The sequence below is a fragment of the Hypanus sabinus genome, chromosome 16 (assembly GCF_030144855.1).
Source record: "Hypanus sabinus isolate sHypSab1 chromosome 16, sHypSab1.hap1, whole genome shotgun sequence".
NCBI lineage: Eukaryota > Metazoa > Chordata > Chondrichthyes > Myliobatiformes > Dasyatidae > Hypanus > Hypanus sabinus.
Window position 1 is genome coordinate 30,170,916 of NC_082721.1, and position 18,966 is coordinate 30,189,881.

Genomic DNA, 18,966 nt, shown 5'->3' on the forward strand with positions numbered 1-18,966 from the left:
TTTGGAATTTTGAGTGGTGATAAGACGTCACAAATGGAAAATTCCACAAGGTGCTGTGAAGGTTCCCAGGTGATGTGCAGTGTCTGCACAACACAGACAGTTCTGAAAAATGACCTCACATATATAATGAACGGGTATTAATGAGAAACAGAAACACTGCATAAAGCTGAAAGTAGAGATCTCGATCGTGTATTGGAAGATGGATTCAATCGTGTCCGTGAGCAAATGTAGCTTAATGGTATCCTGATTATGAAACAAGCAAAGGTTTATCACAACAAACTGAAAATTGTAGGTGATTGTGAACATTCAGCAAGCAGGTTGCAGAAATTTAAGGCAAGACACAACATTAAATTTTTAAAGATTTAAACAAAAATTAAAGGTAAAGCATCTGCTGATCGAGAAATAGAGAAATTCATTGAGTTTGTGAAGATTGTCACTGATGAAAATCTAGCACAGAACAAGTCTACAATGCTGATTGTTTTTATACCGTACGTAAAACCTAAAAAATTAAATTGCAGTGTACAGTAGCCTTTTAATCAAAGCATGACATTGTCGATGGAGACTGAAAGCATGTTCATTGTTCTTCAACAGCTGATTCAGGTATTCTTCCGATGCTGCTGTGCTGTTTTGTTACCTTGAATACATTCTACAGTACATTAATGGTTATGTAATAATTCTTATTAAGTGCGGAACAAGTGTAAAGCAAAGACTGCTTACAGGTAGCACATAAATTCAGTTGGAAATATGGCAATCCTAAGCTATCATTATATATTCTGAAATATGAAATCTGAAACATTTTGGCAAGCATTTTAGACAAAGGCATTTTAGACTTGTCTCTGGAAAAGGAATCCTACTGCAATTATACTATCTCCAGGATCAGTGGTTTACATGCAACAGAAAACCCCTTTCACAATTTAACTGTCATACTCATCTAGTGCTCCCATCCTTTTACAAACATCTTAATACTTGTACCTTCTAATGTTACAATATGTACTACAACAGTGCTGCGGTGGTTCCTCTGGGCAATGACTTGGGCTCCATCATCTGCTGCTTTAAATGTAATCTATCACAAGGTCAGAGCGGAAAAGTATAGTTATTTGCGAACAATGTTCTATTCACAGCTCTGTTAAAAAGTGAAGTGGTAATGCCTGCATGCATAGAGTTCACTTCGCATTTGGGTATGTGCTGATATATGTCACAAATATCACAACACAAACGCCAATCAATAACCACATTCAACAAAGGCCTTCAATGCTATCATTCCTGAGTCTTTTACCATCAACCCCCCGGAGATAACCATTGTCCAGAAATGCAACTAGGCCTGCCACATATATTTTGTAATTGAGAATAGATTGTAACTAAGTATCCTGTGATGAGCCTCCTGACTTCCTAAGACTTGTACCACTGAGGAGCTGGAATCGATAGTGTTATGAAGCACTCTCCGACTGCCTTAGATGAGAGCAGTCTCAACAGCTTTCTAAGATGGGACATACCAATTCAATAGCACCCAATTAACAGCCTTGCTTGGGCTAATTCAATGACACTCCCAAACATACAAAACCGTCAAGAAAGTTTAGATTGGTATGCACCAAATGCAAGCAAGTAGGACTAGTGTGGATAAACATTTTGATTGGCACAGATGATTTGGACTAAATGATTTGCAACCATGCTGTATGACTCCCAACTACTGAGACAGCAGGCACATGAGAGCACTGCTATCTGCAGATCCTCTTCCCAAGATCTACCCAATACGGCTTTGAAAATAAATCACCATTGCTTCAGTGATTTTCTAAGTCCTAGAACTCCGTACCTAAGACAGCTGAAGCACTGTAGCAGTTCAGGAAGGTTGCTCACCATCACCTATTCAAGACCAATTAGGGAGAGACAATAAATACTAACTTTGCCAGTCTTGCCAATATTGGATATATAAATACAAAAAAAATGTATTTTGCTATTATTGCAAAGTATATCATTAAGGTTATGTGGAATTTGTGCTGCTCAAGAATATTGGAACATTTAGAAATTTAGCTTTACAGCACTTTCAACCTGAAATTGCTTCAAAGGGTTCATTATTGTATAGATATCATATTTGTTTGTTTTACTTACTAATTGTTGGGTAGCTGATTGCTTATTGTGTTTGAAATGAACAAAGGATTATCTTTCTTTTTCAATCTTTTTATTGAGTTTTATATATAAAAAAATAACAAAATAATATTGAATAGGTTATAAATACACTAGGCTGGAAGTTAAATTAGTAATAAGATATCAATATCATTAAAATATCAGCAAAAAAACATCATACAATAATCAGTCAAACCTGTATTGATTATACGTGAAAAAGGATAATCACAAAAAGAGAGAAAAAAAAACAAGAAAAAACATATTGAAAAAAAACAATAAACCTAAACTAACATGGGCAATAATAATAGTTTATATGTACATGATAGTGTCAAGAACTCCAGAACTCCATACCAGAACAAGGATAAAAAGAGAAAAAGAGAAAAGGTCCGGAAGAGATCAAATTAACTCATATGAAAATGTCGAATAAACGGTCCCCAAGTTTCTTCAAATTTAATTGATGGATCAAAAATAGTACTTCTAATTTTTTCTGCTCAAACAAGAAATAGTTTGAGAGAACCACTGAAACGTGGTAGGAGGGTTTACTTCTTTCCAATTTAGTAATATAGACCTTCTAGCCATTAGAGTTGCAAAGGCGATCATTCGTCTAATTGAAGGGGAAAATCGACTACCATCCTCAATTGGTATACCAAAAATTGCAGTGATAAAATGGGGTTGTAAATCAATATTCCAAACTGAGGAAATGATAGCAAATATGTCCTTCCAATAGTTATATAAGGTGGGACATGACCAAAACATGTGGGTCAATGTAGCAACTTCTGAGTGACATCTGTCACATTGAGGGTTAATAAGGGAGTAGAATCGAGCAAGCTTATCTTTAGACATGTGGACTCTATGTACCACCTTAAATTGTATTAAAGCATGTTTAGCACATATAGAAGAAGAATTAACCATTAACCAAATTTTTTTCCCATTTTTCAGTTGATATAGTATATTGAAGCTCTTTTTCCCACTCTTGTTTAATTCTGCCTGACATTTCTGGTTGTATCTTCATGATCATATTATAAATAAGGGCCACTAAACCCTTCTGACAAGGATTCAAGGTAAAAATCGTATCTAAAAAATCTGTTGGAGTTGAATTGGGAAAGGATGGTAAAACTTTATATAAAAAGTTTCTGATTTGTAAATATCTAAAAAAATAAGTTTTAGGTAACTTAAATTTGTTAGAAAGTTGGTCAAAGACATCAGACTACCTTCAAAAAAAAGATCACGAAAACAAGTTATAACTTTCCTTTTCCATATGCTAAAGGCTTGATCTATTAAGGAGGGTTTAAAAAAAAAGTTAAATAAGATAGGGCTATCAAGAACAAAATTTCTCAGAGTGAAAAACTTACGAAATTGAAACCAAATTCGTAATGTGTGTTTGACAATAGGGTTAGATATCTGTTTATTGAACTTGACTAAATCAATGGGAAGAGAAGAACCAAGAACGGAGAATAAAGAATATCCTCGTGCATCATTACATTCCAAATTTACCCACTGTGGGCATAATGGTGAATCCAAATCTTGTTTCCAATATATTAAGTTTCGAATATTATTTGCCCAATAGTAAAATCTAAAGTTAGGTAAAGCTAAACCACCATCTTTTTTAGGTTTCTGTAACTGTTTTTTACTTAACCTGGGGTTTTTATTTTGCCACACAAATGAGGAAATTTTTGAATCTATGTTGTCAAAAAAAGATTTAGGAATAAAAATTGGTAAAGCTTGAAATAAATATAAAAATTTCGGTAAAACCATCATTTTAATAGCATTAATCCGACCAACCAGTGATAAGGATAAAGGAGACCATCTAGTAGTAAGTTGTTGAATTTGATGAAGCAAAGGTAAAAAATTCAATCTGAATAAATCTTTATGTTTCTTGGTAATTTTTATACCTAAATAAGTGAAGTTATCAGTAACAACTTTAAATGGTACCCTGTTATTCAGTAAAGTTTGCGCATTTAAAGGGAATAATTCACTCGTATTCAAATTTAATTTATAACCAGAGAAGCTACCAAACTGAACCAACAAGGATAGAATAGCGGGAATAGACCTATCAGGATCAGAAATATATAACAACAAGTCATCAGCATATAGTGATAACTTATATAACTTCTCATTACGGGTAATACCAAAAATATTAGGTGATTCACGAATAGCAATAGCTAAAGGTTCTAATGCAATATTAAATAATAAAGGACAACCTTGTCTCGTACTGCGAGATAATTGAAAAAAAAGAGGATCTATGATTATTTGTAAGAACAGAAGCAACAGGTTTATAATATATTAGTTTAATCCATGATATAAATTTAAAACTAAAATTTAAATTTTTTAACGCATTAAATAAGTATGTCCATTCAACTCTATCAAAAGCTTTTTCAGTATCTAATGAAATGACACATTCTGGGGCTCTAGGTGAAGAGGTATAAATTATATTAATCAATTTTCTAACATTGAAGAAGGAGTACCGGTTCTTAATAAAACCAGTCTGATCTTCTGAAATAATCTGTGATTCTAACCTAATAGCTAAAATTTTTGTAAGAATCTTAGAGTCTGCATTTAATAGCGATATAGGGCAATAAGATGCACATAAGGTTGGATCCTTATCTTTTTTAAGAATTAGAGAGATAGTAGCTTCATAAAAAGACTGGGGTAATCTCTTCTTAATAAATGCATCATTGAAAATTTCACATAACCATGGGGAAAGCAAAGAAGAAAAGGTTTTAAAAAATTCCATAATATAACCATCAGGACCAGGAGCTTTCCCTGAATTCATTGATGAAATAGCCTCTCCTACTTCAGCCATAGAAATAGGAGCATCAAACAAACTCCGATCTTCATCTGTCAGTTTAGGAATATTCAAATTCTTAAAAAAATCATCCATCATGGACAGATCGCCATCAGATTCTGATTGATATAAAGATATATAAAAATCTTGGAAAGTATTATTAATTTCTTTATGATCAGTAGTCAAATTACCATCTTGTTTACAAATTTTAATAATTTGTCACTTAGTCGAAATAGCTTTTAATTGGTTAGCAAATAATTTACCAGTTCGATCACTATGAATATAAAATTGAGCCCTGGTCTTAATTAATTGATTTTCAATTGAAGAAGATAATAATAAGCTATGTTCCATTTGAAGCTCAACTCTCTTCTTATATTTGGTAGGAGTCACGGAATAAATCTTATCAATTTCTTTAATTCTATCCACCAACATAGCTATATAAAGATACCTTTGTTTTCTTTTACCAGAAAGGGTTATCTGATAGTGCAATTTTTATTTATGGTAACTTTAGAATACTAGTTTCTGACAAGATTCAATTACATCGTCTCCTGAATTCTTCAATCTATTTTGAATCAAATTCCACTGATATTCTCTCTTAGTTTCTGTTTTTTTTTCTAGGAAGAGACTTACTGCTTGCTCACATCAAATACATTCATGGCATTCAGTTAATCTTTGTTTGCAGACATCTTGAGCAATAGTAGTGCCTCGCTTGTCTATTCAGCACCAGATTTTTGTGCTGCTGCCTGGACTTGGTGATAGTGATAGAATATGTTGAAGAGCGTGGGCAGTAATGGGATGGATTTTCTTTTTAAGTAAAATCCTAATGCAATACATTCAACTGATGAGCATCTGTGTAATCATGCTTAATCTACCTTCATTAATTTAATATGGTCTGTCTGTATGCAGTGTATCCTCCTCATCGTCCACCCACTCCAAGTACTTAAACTGGGTAGAAATTGTTGCTCTGAACAATGAACATAAGCACCTGTGAGATTGTCAGACTTTGAAGGATAATATTGAACATGGACTGCTTGGGCTTTTCTGAAGGTTGGGTAGTTCTGGCTTATTTCTCACTGTTTAGATTGAATTGCACCTCAGACTGTATTTTATCTCCAAATGAATATAATACAATGAATACAATTTTGTTATACTCTTCTACATTCTTCCTCACTGCTTTAACCTCGGATGTTGAATGTCTTCTTAGATATTGTTTGCATTCTGAACAAGAAAGCTGAGAGTTCAGGCTCTCCGATAGGATGTTAGCATATAATCTACCTTCTTGTTTTAGCATGCTACTGCAACTTCTAGAAAAGTGTTGATGGGTTGATTAGAGGCAAGGAGAGATCTTGCAGTAAGAGCAAGACAAGTTTCTGTGCTTTAACATTATGAAGAGTTGAAAAATGGATGTACCAATAGGCTTAGCAAGGCAAGCACACTCTAAATGTTATAAATCGCCAACAAATTAAGCCTAAAAGAGACTGCAGGAATAGATGACATTTATGCTAAACTGGCAAAACCCAAATTATTATAATTTTAGGGACACTATGATCATCTTGTACTAAGATGGACATTTTTTAGTGTAATTGTTTTCATCATTGTAAAATTTGTGTATATATGTTTTTCTTGTGGCCTGCTGCAAGTAAGTTTTTCATTGCATATGTGCATACATGTACTTGTGCATGTGACAACTCAACTTTGACTTAGACTGTCATTGCAGGTGTTTCTGGACAATGACAAATCAGAAGATTAAGAATAGGTTTAATCTTATATTAAGACAGAGCAACAATTTGAAATCTCCACAGCCAAAACTTACCAGTTCTGCTAGTGTAAGGTTATGGAGAATGCCCTACATCTGGAAATGTAGGTGGTGGTATGATAAATCACATGATTTTTATGTGGAGTGATGGGCATATGTATAATCACTTAAATTGTATGTAACAGTAAGTAGTGGGAGAGGGTCAGGAATTACTGATTAAGGGTTTTAGAGCAAGAGAAATTAACTGGGGAAGGATGCAACTGGGCCTGTGTGTGAGAAAGGATGGAAGTGGGGCAGGTTCTGCTTGCTGCTCTGTGCTGACCTGAGGCTGAGGTCTACTCCAGGGCTTGTGTCTGTGGACGCACTCTTGTTCTGAATGTTACTTGCTTGTGTTTATTGTTTGCATGATTTGTTTTTTTCTCTACACATTGGGTGTTTGGCCATTTTTGTTCTTTTGTGTTGCCTTGTTTTGTGGCTGCCTATAAGAAGATGAATCTCAAGGTTGTATAATGGATACATACTTTGATAATAAATGTGCTTTGAAATAACTAAAGAAAAACAGTAAATAAGCCTAGAGGTGAATTAGAGAAAATTAATGAAATTAGCTTGAAGCGAGACTAAGCAAGAATGCAATGAGCCCTGGGAATAATAGCTGGGAAAGGATTATATTAAGTAGAAGGATGGAAGGAATAAGTGTCAGAAGTAACATTACAGGACAATAAATGAAAGCAAGAATTTAAAATAAGGCAGAGAAAAACAGACAGTATCAGAATAGTAATGAGTGAGAAGCAAGAATGAATAATTGAGGGGAAGATGAGGGTATGAATAAACTAATCCTTTTTTTAAAATTAATGCTCCATTATAAAATAATAAATCACTCAGGCTCTTAATATTGTGTTTATTACTCTGTAGAATCCATTTATATATTTATTAGATTTTTAAAAATTATACACTATCAACTCTCACAATACTTTTCACAATTCTGCATATATTAATACATCTGTATATTTAAACATATAAACATATTATACAATTGTCTGCTGTGCAGTACCACAGCTTGTGGAATGACTTTTGTAAAAAAAAAGTCATTCACTTGGACAAGCAGTTTACTTGCTTGTGTTAAAGAAATTCCAGATCTTCTGAAGATGCTTTTTTCCCCACTTCCATACATACTAACTCTATAAAATTACATCTGTTCTCTGCCTGACAGTCATAATTTTCTAGAGGCAGTGCTTGAAGAAGTCAATGAACTAATGACATCCACAACTGCCAGCAACCATATCATTGTACTGTTTCAGGACCACATTTTCATCATCATCAAAGTACAGCAGGTTGATGGAGAATAGTTTGTCTGGGATGCAGCAAGGAGTTGCAACACCATTAGTTAGCTTAAGGGCATTTATAATGGATTGGACAGTGGCGTGGTTGGTAGGCCTCATATTTTGGCCCAATGGGAAAATGCATGCTCCTTTGCAGTGGTAGGCGTTGTAACCCCGCGGGGAGATGATCCAACCAGACCAGCCAATCTCTTCAAAATCCACATAAAGAGGATACCTCTGGCAGCCTTGCAAGTTCAAGGATCTTGTGTTGCGACTCTGGCTTGCTTTATCGTGAAGTGTCACTTCAGAGAGAAATGGAGTCTCTATGGCAAAGCCAAAAGTTAACAATGTTAAAAACAAAATCAAATCAAAATTATTACAGATGTCAATATGTAAAGACATCAAGAACCTGAAGGCTGTTGTGGTTTTAAAGGCAACAGAACCTATTCTATGCATGTGGACCCACTGTACATCTGTCTTTGTGTGGGGATATAGTACCTTGCTGATTTTATATAATTTTATCATTTATTTACTTTTCAAGCAGATTGGAATTAGTTTTCCATTTAAACATTTGGATCGTGCTTTGCAGTATTTCATCAAGTTAAATACAAGGCATCAAACACACAAGTTAGAATAGTTATGGACTACATAATCTGTTGAAGCTTTTCTAATATTTTCTCTGCTGGAAGTTATTTGCTTATACACTCAATGTACACTTCACTCAATGCATAAAAGAATGTGGACATGGTCAAGAGGTTCAGTTTGTCATTCAGACCAAACACAGGATAAAAAAGAAATGTGATCTAAGTGACTTTGACTATGGAATGATTATTGGTGCCAGACCAATAATATCTCAGAAACAGCTGATCTCCTGGGATTTTCATGCATAGCAGTCTCTAGTGCAGGGGTTCCCAAGGTAGGATCCATTGATCCTTTGGTTAATGTTAATGTTCTCCATGTTTGGGCCCATGGAGAAAAAAGGGTTGGAGACCCCTGCTTTAGGATTACAGAGGATGGTGAAAAAAAAATATAGTGAGCTACAGTTCTGTGGTCAAAAATGCCTTGTTAATGAGAGCAGTCAGAGGAGAATGATCAAGCTGACAAGAAGGCAACAGTAACTCAAATAACCATGTGTTACAACAGTCTGAACGTACAGTACATTGAACCTTGAAGTGGATGGGCCACAGCAGGGAAGGGGCCATTTTATTAGGTACAGGAGATACAGTACCTAATAAGGTGGCCAGAGTATAGTGTCTGCTAATAACGCAGAGACTGGCAATATGATGTGGACTGTGAAGAATTGTTTTAGAGCAGACTGGCAGTAAAACTGCTAATGGGGAAAATCCAGTACACGGTCTGATTTGTCTGTTCAAATGAGAGACTGCAGTCATCCTGTCAAGCTCTCCAGTCTGTTGTATTGGGGATAACTTGCTTCTACTTAGGTTTTGTGGATTCTAAGACTAATGATGAGGCCAAAGTGGGAATCACAAACTGACATAGTGGGTGGAAGATTCCTGTCAGGCCAGGTGGGCAGGGCTAGTACACCACTTACACTGTGTTTGTGTGGGTTCAGTGAGCAGCAGCCTGAATTCAGATACTCCTCATCCCTCTCTTGCATTGGAATGTGGGCCACTGTTACGCAAGTGGTAATATCCCTTGATTTTAAACAGCTCCTTCTCAGTTACTGGTTTGGCAATGCCCTCTAGTGTTCATTGATATTGACTTTGTTTCTAATATAATCGCTAAATATTTGAATGTTAAACAAAATCAGTGTTACATTACCATTCACTACTGAAAGCTACAATTGTCTCCTCATCATTGTTATTTGCTTTTCCACAGGCTACATTAGTTCACCAGTGTATCACCTGACTGGTCTTTAATGTAAGTATATAATGAATATTAATCTCCTATTTGCTTCAAATTTCTGACTCACACATATAATTGAAGTTTAAAGACAGTAGTCTGGGGTATTACAGATTTATGAAAAAGTGAACTGAAAATATAAATGACTTCCAGGGGCAAGGCAGAAGACGGAGGAGACGGGAGGATCTATTCTGTCATTGCAATAGTTGTCAGGAGGACAACTAATGGCTAATTGCAGTGTCCTCAGGCTCGTGGTAGTTAGAGAAATTACTTTGCATGTCCAAACAAATAGTCCAGATTATGTTTCATCCTATAGAATCCAATCTGCAGTTATGCCTTAAGGCATTAAGACAGATAGTGTATGAACCGTGAACCACCAGGAGCTATGAATTAATCACAACAGTACGTAACTGAATGGGAATTTTATTCTCGAAAATGAATCTGAAGGAAGACAAGAGTGAACCTGTCTGACATAAGCTAACTCACTGATGTACAGATCCAATGACAGCTTTCTGTAAGAACATTTGACACAGTGCATCAGTGTGGTAGACTCTATACAAAATGCTGGAGGAACTCTTTGGAGAGGAATAAACAGTCAACATTTCAAGCTGGTACAGGACTGATGAACGGTCTCAGCCAAAACGTTAACTGTTTATTCCTCTTCGTAGATGCTGCCTGACCTGCTGAGCTCCTCCAGCATTTTGTGTCTGTTATTCTGGATATCCAGCATCTGCAGAATCTCTTGTGTTTGTGGTAGACTCTTTAGTTGTAACTGAAGAATTACCTATTGAAGAACTGGAGGTGGCAGTCCCTCTCCTTTCATCGTCTGTAAAGAGAACCACCATTGGCTTTTTGCTGCTGTGATGGTCTCTCCCGGTGGCAAAGTGGATGTAGTTGTTGAGTTGCTCTCCAGCCAGGCCCTGCACACTGACAAGCAAGCCTTTATTGCTATCTTTATCCTGTATCCAGTCATACACCTACATAAATAAACAAAACTCTCATCAATCAAGTTCAGCAAGTGTTTCTGGCAGAATGTGACTCCTTCTGTTGTGCCTCATAAACTGGTTTTAGTTTTTTGAATATTAAAGGAAATAAGAGATGGAGGGTTAGTATAGGAAAGCAGCCCTGAAGTCGAAAGTCAGCCATGATCATAATGCATGATAGAGCAGGTATGAAGGGCTGAATTACCTCCTAGCTCAATTTCTTGTGTTGTTATGTTACCAGAATGAGGCAGTGCTGAGTCTGATACAAAATAAATCTCCCTCAACCCAGTTAAAGTATGACTTAGTTCAAACTAACAGGTTTTTTATAAACTAGAGTATTTGGACATTTCTTGCAAACCTCTGTCAAAATTGATATTGGATGTAATTAAATGTTCTAATTTGCTGTGGCTCCATGGTGATTTATAATATATGGAACTGAATCCACCATTACTTCAAAAACCTAGTTTACATTTCATTGTTATGTAATCCTGCTCCAGTTACTGTCTACTTGTAAAATTCATAATCCATCCAAACTTGTCTCTAAGACCATGAATATGACATCCGATGAAGAGAGATCTTCTGCTGTGGAGCTATGGTTGTAACTAGATTTTATATTAATCTACTGTGGCTCCCAGTCAGCCTGGCCTGTTTGTTTTCATTCAGTTTCAGAGCACAAAATCCACCTTCTCACTTGGACCTACATACGTACCAATGCTTTGCTCGTTACGCAGATTAAGTCCAGGAGACATGTCAAACTTTAGCCCCGTTAATTTACTAGGTACATTTTATTTATTGGTAGGGATTGTTATGGATTGCTTCCTCCCTGTTGCCACTTGACTATTTCAATTGGGATGTTTTTGCTATCTTCTCCCATGAAGACAGATTATATTTTCCATTATTAACTCCCGAGTCTTACACTTTGGCTGACCAATACTTATTTCAGCTGCTCTCTTCCTTTTAATATACTGTCTGTTTTAAATTTATTTTCTACTTTACTCAAGAGCTCTATTTGCTCCTTCATAATTTCTTTATTTAGTCTCAGCTTATTTCTAAAGAAAAATTTCCAATTAGTTTACTACTAATCTTCCCAATGCATATCTTCCTTCAATTTAATGCCATTCTAAGCTTAATTAACTACATCCTTCTCACAGAGTCTCTCTTCCTCACTGGTATAAATCTTTATGCGATTTATCAAACATCTTAAATATCTATCAACGATAGACTACTGTACCATTTTATCCTTTCACGTGTTTTGTCCAATTCTACTTTAGCCAATTGCCTAGGACATCCTTGAATATTCACATTAATTAACCCTGTCTTATCAAGTAATACAAGAAAAACAGCCATTTCCCTGGTTAGCATGACAAGGTATTGCTCTAAATCAAGCATCCAGTACTGTAATTGGCAAGTGTTTAATGGTGAGGGCTGAAGCTGTGATGCAAGTACTCCCTGTAGTTCTAAAGTGGTTCTGTATAATCTCCTGCAGGTATATGGGTACTATGCAGTTATTCCTGCAGTTATAACAAGGATAAGTTCAATTATTGCTACAGGTATTACTATCTTTTAATGTATTTACAACCAAAGCTGTCCGGTTTTGTAACAAGAGTATTTTAAATGGCTAACACAGACATTATGGGCCAAATGACCTTCCGTACTGTATCATCCTTTGGTTTTTATCAAGAGCTGGTATGGATACTAAATTTGTTACAGCAGGAATTGTAGGCATTTGCCATCAGTAATGGAAACCATGCAGTTATATATGCCATACAGAAACTACAAATATTATTTCTGTTGAAGATACTTACAGCATTAGTGATTGTGAAGACCTCCCATGTGTTGTCGTGGACTGGAAGTAGTCTGGTTGACAATAATCTTTTCCCTTTTGCTGTAGATGTGCCATTGTCCAATATCTGGTAGACACTAACCTAAGAAAAGAGATTACAGCTCAGACAAGTTGCAACATCTAGTCCTTTGAAAATAAATTCACATGACTTTTGAGATGGACTGAGTGCATGGCACATTTCCTTCAGACCTAAATGGAGGAGAAACTTATCGGAGTAAAGTTTATTATCACCGATATATGTTGTGAAATTTGTTGTTTTGCGGCAACAGAACAGTACCAGACAAAAATAACTATATGTTACAAAAGTAAATAGAGTGCAAAAGATGGATAATAAGGTAGTGTTCATGGATCATTAAGAAATCTGGTGATAGAGGACAAGAAGCTGGTCCTAAAACACAGTGTCCAAATCATCTTGAACACTGAGGTGGCTTCAGGATTACTCCCTCCTACCTACCAATATTTTGAATTTCCAAACCATAATGTTTCATTGGATAATAAAATCTCAGAGTTGTGATTAATGCTGGGGCTGAGCGAAGGTATTCCTCAAAACCTAGTTTCTTGTTTCTGGCCTTTTACCTAAACTCCATGATAAGGAATTTCCTATGTGGGTACAAATGCGAAACTACACATGGTGATGTGCCTGATTCATTTTAACCTTGACAGGAAATTTGTGTACAGTAGTTATAGGCGATCTCATTGGTACACATTGTAATATGCATATAGCAAAAATCAGTTTAAACAGTTAGGATCCAAACAAGTGCCAATTTGTGTCCTATATTCCTCATGGTATGACAAAGACTAAACTATCCATCATTCACAAATATTAGACATATGGCATGTTTAACAATAAGAACATGATACTTTGGGACAAACTCAATTAACCTTAATGATATAAAATGGTTGATATCAAGTGGCCAGCTGATTTCTATTGCAAGTGATTGCTTGCCAGTTTTTTTAAACCACTTTTGTATTGTTATACAAAAATAAAATTACTACATTCCTGTACCTAAAAAATGAATTCAAAGGCACGGAAATATATAATACATGTTCCAGTATGGTTATTTTTAAATTACAATAAAGTGCCAGAGATATTATTCTTTCAAAGCATGGGCTTATTGTAATGTCTTTTAGAACCAGTGTGGCTGCATGGGAACAGAGTGTGGCTTTCTAACCTGGAGAGAAATTATTGGTCCATGGAGAAGGTATTCCCCAATCTAATGGCTTTCTTTATAAGTCTTATTGAAAGTGGCTGCAGTGTTAATGGGTACATTGGTTGTAATCTATCACAATCCCCTGGGTTCTGGAAAGAACTGGAGAACTGCAAAAGTAATGCCACTCTTCAAGGCCAGTTAGCCTACCTGTTGTAGTGTCATCACTAACTACAGCCACTTTGTTCAATTCAAAAGAGAATATCCCTAATTGGCTGAATTAATTTGATTAAAATGAAGATTCTTCCTAAATGTTTGTATCTTTTTCAGGCCTTACCTATTTTTATTCCTAAGACGTACTTTGATTCTTTAGATTCAATTTTAACCTCTTATATTTGGAATAATAAACGTTTAAGTAAAGTTTACTTACAAAGAAATAAAGAGATGGGTGGACTAGCCCTACCCAATTTTAGGTTTTACTATTGGGCTGCCAATATAAGGAATATTACTTTCTGGTCCTATTATATTTATCGTAAAGATTGCCCATCATGGGTCTCCTTAGAAGTTAATTCTGTAAAAATTTCCTCTATTATCTCTCTTCTTGGATCATACTCTTCTTTTTCAGCAAATGAAACAACAGATAACATAATTGTTAAGCAAACTTTAAGGATCTGGTCTCAATTTAGAAAATTTTTTTGGTTTAGCGAATTTTTCATTATCATCTCCCATTCTCCTTAATTATTTTTATATCCCTTCCATGACTGATAAAATCTTTAAAGATTGGGATGAATTAGGTATTAAGTGTTTTTGGGACCTGTTTATCTCAGGATCTCTTGTTTCATTTGACCAATTGTCAAATAAATTTGCACTCCCAGAATCACATTTTTACAGATACCTTCAAATTAGAGATTTTCTACATTTCCAGTTAGCTACTTTTCCTATAGGTCCTGATAAAAATTTACTGGACGATCTTTTAAATTTAAAACCTTTTGTTAATGGTTCTATTACCGGTATCTATACCTTGTTGATTGATTCTAGACAAGACTTTATAGATAAAATAAAAAAAGCTTGGGAGGATGACCTAAATTGTCAGATTTCTTATGATAGATGGAATAAAATTCTTATATGGGTTAATAAACCATCTTTCTGAGCTCGTCATTCTCTTCTACAATTTAAAGTGGTTCATAGAGCTTACATTTCTAAACAGAAGCTCTCCAGTTTTTACCCGAATGTTTCTCCACTTTGTAATAAATGCAACTCTGCTGATGCCTCTTTAATTCATATGTTTTGGTTTTGCCCTACAATTGAAAAGTTTTGGCGGGAAGTATTTCATACCATCTCTCAACTTTTTAGGGTCCAATTTGACCCAAATCCCCTTACTGCCTTGTTTGGTATTATGAAGATATAATTTTAAATACTCCTAACCTACAGGTTTTAGTTTTTACCTCTCTTTTAGCAAGAAGAGCAATCTTGCTTAAATGGAAGGAGTCTACCCCTCCTACACATCTTCAATGGCTACGTGATATTATGTCGTATTTAAATTTAGAAAAGTTCCGCTGCTCAGTCTTAAATTCGAAACAATCTTTTTGTGATATTTGGGGACCTTTCCTAAATTACTTTTACAATTTATAAAGTTTAACAGTGCACAGACTTTTATGTATATTTTTATCTTCTCTTCTTAAGTGAATATGTTTTTTTTCTAATTATCCATTGTCATCCATCAGCTTTTTTCTTTGATAGTTGGTAGGGGGTTGACTTTTTATATGTATAAAAAATTTATTTTATGATGTATGACCTACCTTTAATTTTTTGATTACAGAGTGGTATACCTTTATGTGTTATGCTATAACATTTTGATCAATTTTATTACAATATATGAATGTACACAAATTATGTTGAGATGTATCTATGTGTTGCACTCTGTAAATTTTTTTCTGAATAAAAATATTATAAAAAGAAAAAAAAGAGAGAAAATGCTGGAAAAACTCGGGTTGTTCAAGCAGCATCTGTGAAAAGAAAAAAATCAACGTTTTGTAACCTGCTAAGTTTTTCCAATATATTCTGCTTTTACTTCAGATTTCCAGCATCTGGAGTTTTTCCCCCCAAATCAAATCTGCAATACTCACAGGTCATTGGTCAGTTATTGTCATGGCTTGAGGATTAGTTGTTGCATGATTCAGTAAGACCAATACTTTGTGTCTTCCCTCTCTGAGTTTTCCCTCACCTGCATGGCAGTTATTTCTGCAGCTGTTCAGTAGCCACCATTGCCCTGCTGGCTCACTTCCCAGTGATCAGTGGGGCAAAGGTATGACAATTGTTACTGCAGCTCCCTCAGAGCTCCTGTTTTCTCTGATTGCCCACACACCAAATCTTTCACTTCTCCTTTTTTCCTTTCTGGGTTTCTTTGTAATGCAGTCTCTCCATCTGTGTGCAAAAGACCTTTTGATAGATTTTTGCCTAATTTCAATATTTTTGTGTAGAATTAGAGTGAGTCTAGCAGGACAGAGGAGAGGGTCCAACTTCTGGGCATAAACATCTGACATTCAAAAGACATATCGAAGCTAATAAAAATTAATCAAACAAAAATTGGTTATTTATTGCTTTTTAACAATTATTTAAACACATTCACACCATTTGAAACAGATCTAAGAGCAGGGACCACTTCATCAAGCACCTACCCGGTGTCCCTGCCCACTCAGGCCTTTTCCCTCTTCTCACCTGCCTCTCACTTCCCCCATGGCCCTCCTCCTATGGTCCACTCTTCTCTCCTATCACATTCCTTCCTTTCCAGCCCTTTATCTTTCCTACCCACCTGGTTTACCTATCAACCTTCCAACTATCCCCTTCCCCGCCCCTTTTATCCTGGCGTCTTCCCTCTTCCTTTCCAGTCCTCAGGAAGGGTCTCCGCCGGAACTGTCATTTCCATGCATGCTGCCTGACCTGCGGAGTTCCTCCAGCATGTTGTGGGTGTTGCTCTGGATTTTCAGCATCTGCCCAATTTCTTATGTTGACGTTTAACATTTGTTCTCCATGGATTTCAACCTCGGTACCAAGTCTCTGAGCGTATTTCCCAGTCTCAAGGTTGCAAAATGCAAAGAAATTCAGCTGCAAAATAATTACCTACAAGACCCATAACTAAACTTTACATAAGTTTGAAGTAGCTTTATGCTCGGATGCCCTGAGGAGAAACACACCGAGAAATTCACCCACCTGGGAAACATATTTAAAACCACGCTACCAAGACCTCTTCTCGACTTAGGCTTTTCCCTCCAATTCCTTACTTTTGCTTTTTTCCTGTTTATTCCTAAATGTGCTTTATCTTAATGTCTGCCATTCGCCTATTTGCTGGGATTCTTTTAGCGTTCTCTGTAGCAGAACCTCTGCCTCGGTTTTCAGCCCCTGCACCACCCACCTCTCTCACTGACCCGAAACATCCACTGAGCATCTCTCCACCACCTCCAACACACAGGGTCTGCCCGACCACTGAGTTCTTCCAGCAATTGCTTTTGCCCTCTCGCTCAGGTTTGCGGCGGGAAAGAGGCTGCGGGGTGGACGGAGCTAACAGACACCTCTTACCTGACAAAGGTGGTGCTTACGCTGCCCGAGATCCTGGGACGGGCGACCTCGCAGTTTGAAGAGATGCAGCTCGGCGGTCAAGATCGTCTCGCTCTTGGCCACACTGGACAGGTTGAAGAAGAACACGAACTGCTGGTTACGTGCTGAGGAAAGCAAGCATAGAAAGCGGAGAGGTCAGTGCAGCCGGTGGTGGCCAGGAACGGTCCCTGAGCACTGGGCATCAGTCGGGAGAAGGGCTCTCACCTCGATCCAGGAAGCTGCGCACCGTGTTTCCCACCAGCAGGTCGGGCTCTTTGGTCACCCCATCCGCATCTGCCACCGTGTTGTACAGGTCCAGCATGTACTGGGGAGGTTGGCGTAGCTTATGAGGCGACGGCGGCGCATCTTCCATCCCGAACACCTCCAACAACCTCTTAAGTGCCTTGGACCGTATCTGTCGGCTCTGGCCGGGTAGGCTGACGGTGTTACCCGGTCCCGAGGACACGAGCAGGAGAAGCAGCAAGGCAAGGGCACCCGGACACATGGCGAGAGACGGGGGAGCAGGATGGTGGTCACGGAGGGAGCCGCAATATATCCGCATCCTTCCCTCCCCGTGTAGCGCATCGCGGCCAATTAGTAGGTGAGAGGCTCGGGGCCTCCCTGCTAACGAGGTGTGAGCGACCCCCTAAAGCCAGGAAACACCTCGCTCCTGACCCTGCAATACACAAGTATCGAGTGACCCCGCAGAGACACCCCGCCGCTTCTCTCTATCCTGAGTGTACTCGCACAGTCGGGGCCGCTTGCTGACCCCTCGAGTGGCCAACTTCTACTAATTGGACCATTAGCTATACAAACAGAGAGCACCGGCGTTACCGAGATGGAGCGAATTAAAGAGATTGAGGCAGCGAAGAGTCGTGTATTCAGATAGAATCAGAACCAGGCTTATTATCCGAGACATAGGTATGCCCTGAAATGTGCTGTTTTGTGGCGGCAGTACCTTGCAAGGCATAATATTTACTGAAAGTTACGAATAGTGTAAGATACCAAGAAGGAGGTAGTATTCATGGACCATTCAGAGCCTGATGGTGGAGGGCAAGGAGATGTTCTTAAAGCGTTAAATGCATGTCCTCAGGCTCCTATATCACTTCCTCCTATGTGGTAAGGTGAATGTCCTGGGTGGAGAGGGTCTTAAATGATGGGTGCCCCATTCTTGAGGCACCAGCTCCTAGAGATGTCCTGGATAGCTGGGAGGGTTGTGGAAACGACGGAGCTGTGCAGCCAGTCAGAATCTCTCCACCAAACACCTGTAGAAATTTGCAATTGGCCTTGCAGCCCACTAAACTCACAACTCTCAAACACTAAATCCAAGGAAAAGGTTCATGGGGGGGGGGGGGCGGACTGCATGAAGTTGAATTTATTGTCATATGAATAAGTACAGTGAGATACAGGTACATTTGATAAGCATCAACATCACCGGTTCAGACAGCACATGGAATATAAATTACACCTGGCAGTGGGAATGAAAGGTTTAAAGAGTTTGGGTCAGAGAGGGATGCACAATACTCTCAGAAAGAGATTGGTTGTGAGTGAGAG

General features: G+C 37.5%; 1 protein-coding gene across 1 annotated transcript; it reads right to left on the reverse strand.

Moving 5' to 3' along the window:
- Positions 1-7,912: 7,912 nt before the first annotated feature.
- Positions 7,913-17,974, reverse strand: admp (anti-dorsalizing morphogenic protein). Its single transcript, XM_059992406.1, has 5 exons — positions 17,638-17,974; positions 17,395-17,537; positions 12,633-12,752; positions 10,618-10,821; positions 7,913-8,302 (listed from the first exon to the last, which is right to left on the reverse strand). The coding sequence occupies exons 1-5, from the start codon at positions 17,972-17,974 to the stop codon at positions 7,913-7,915; spliced, it is 1,194 nt and encodes a 397-aa protein (XP_059848389.1).
- Positions 17,975-18,966: the final 992 nt, after the last annotated feature.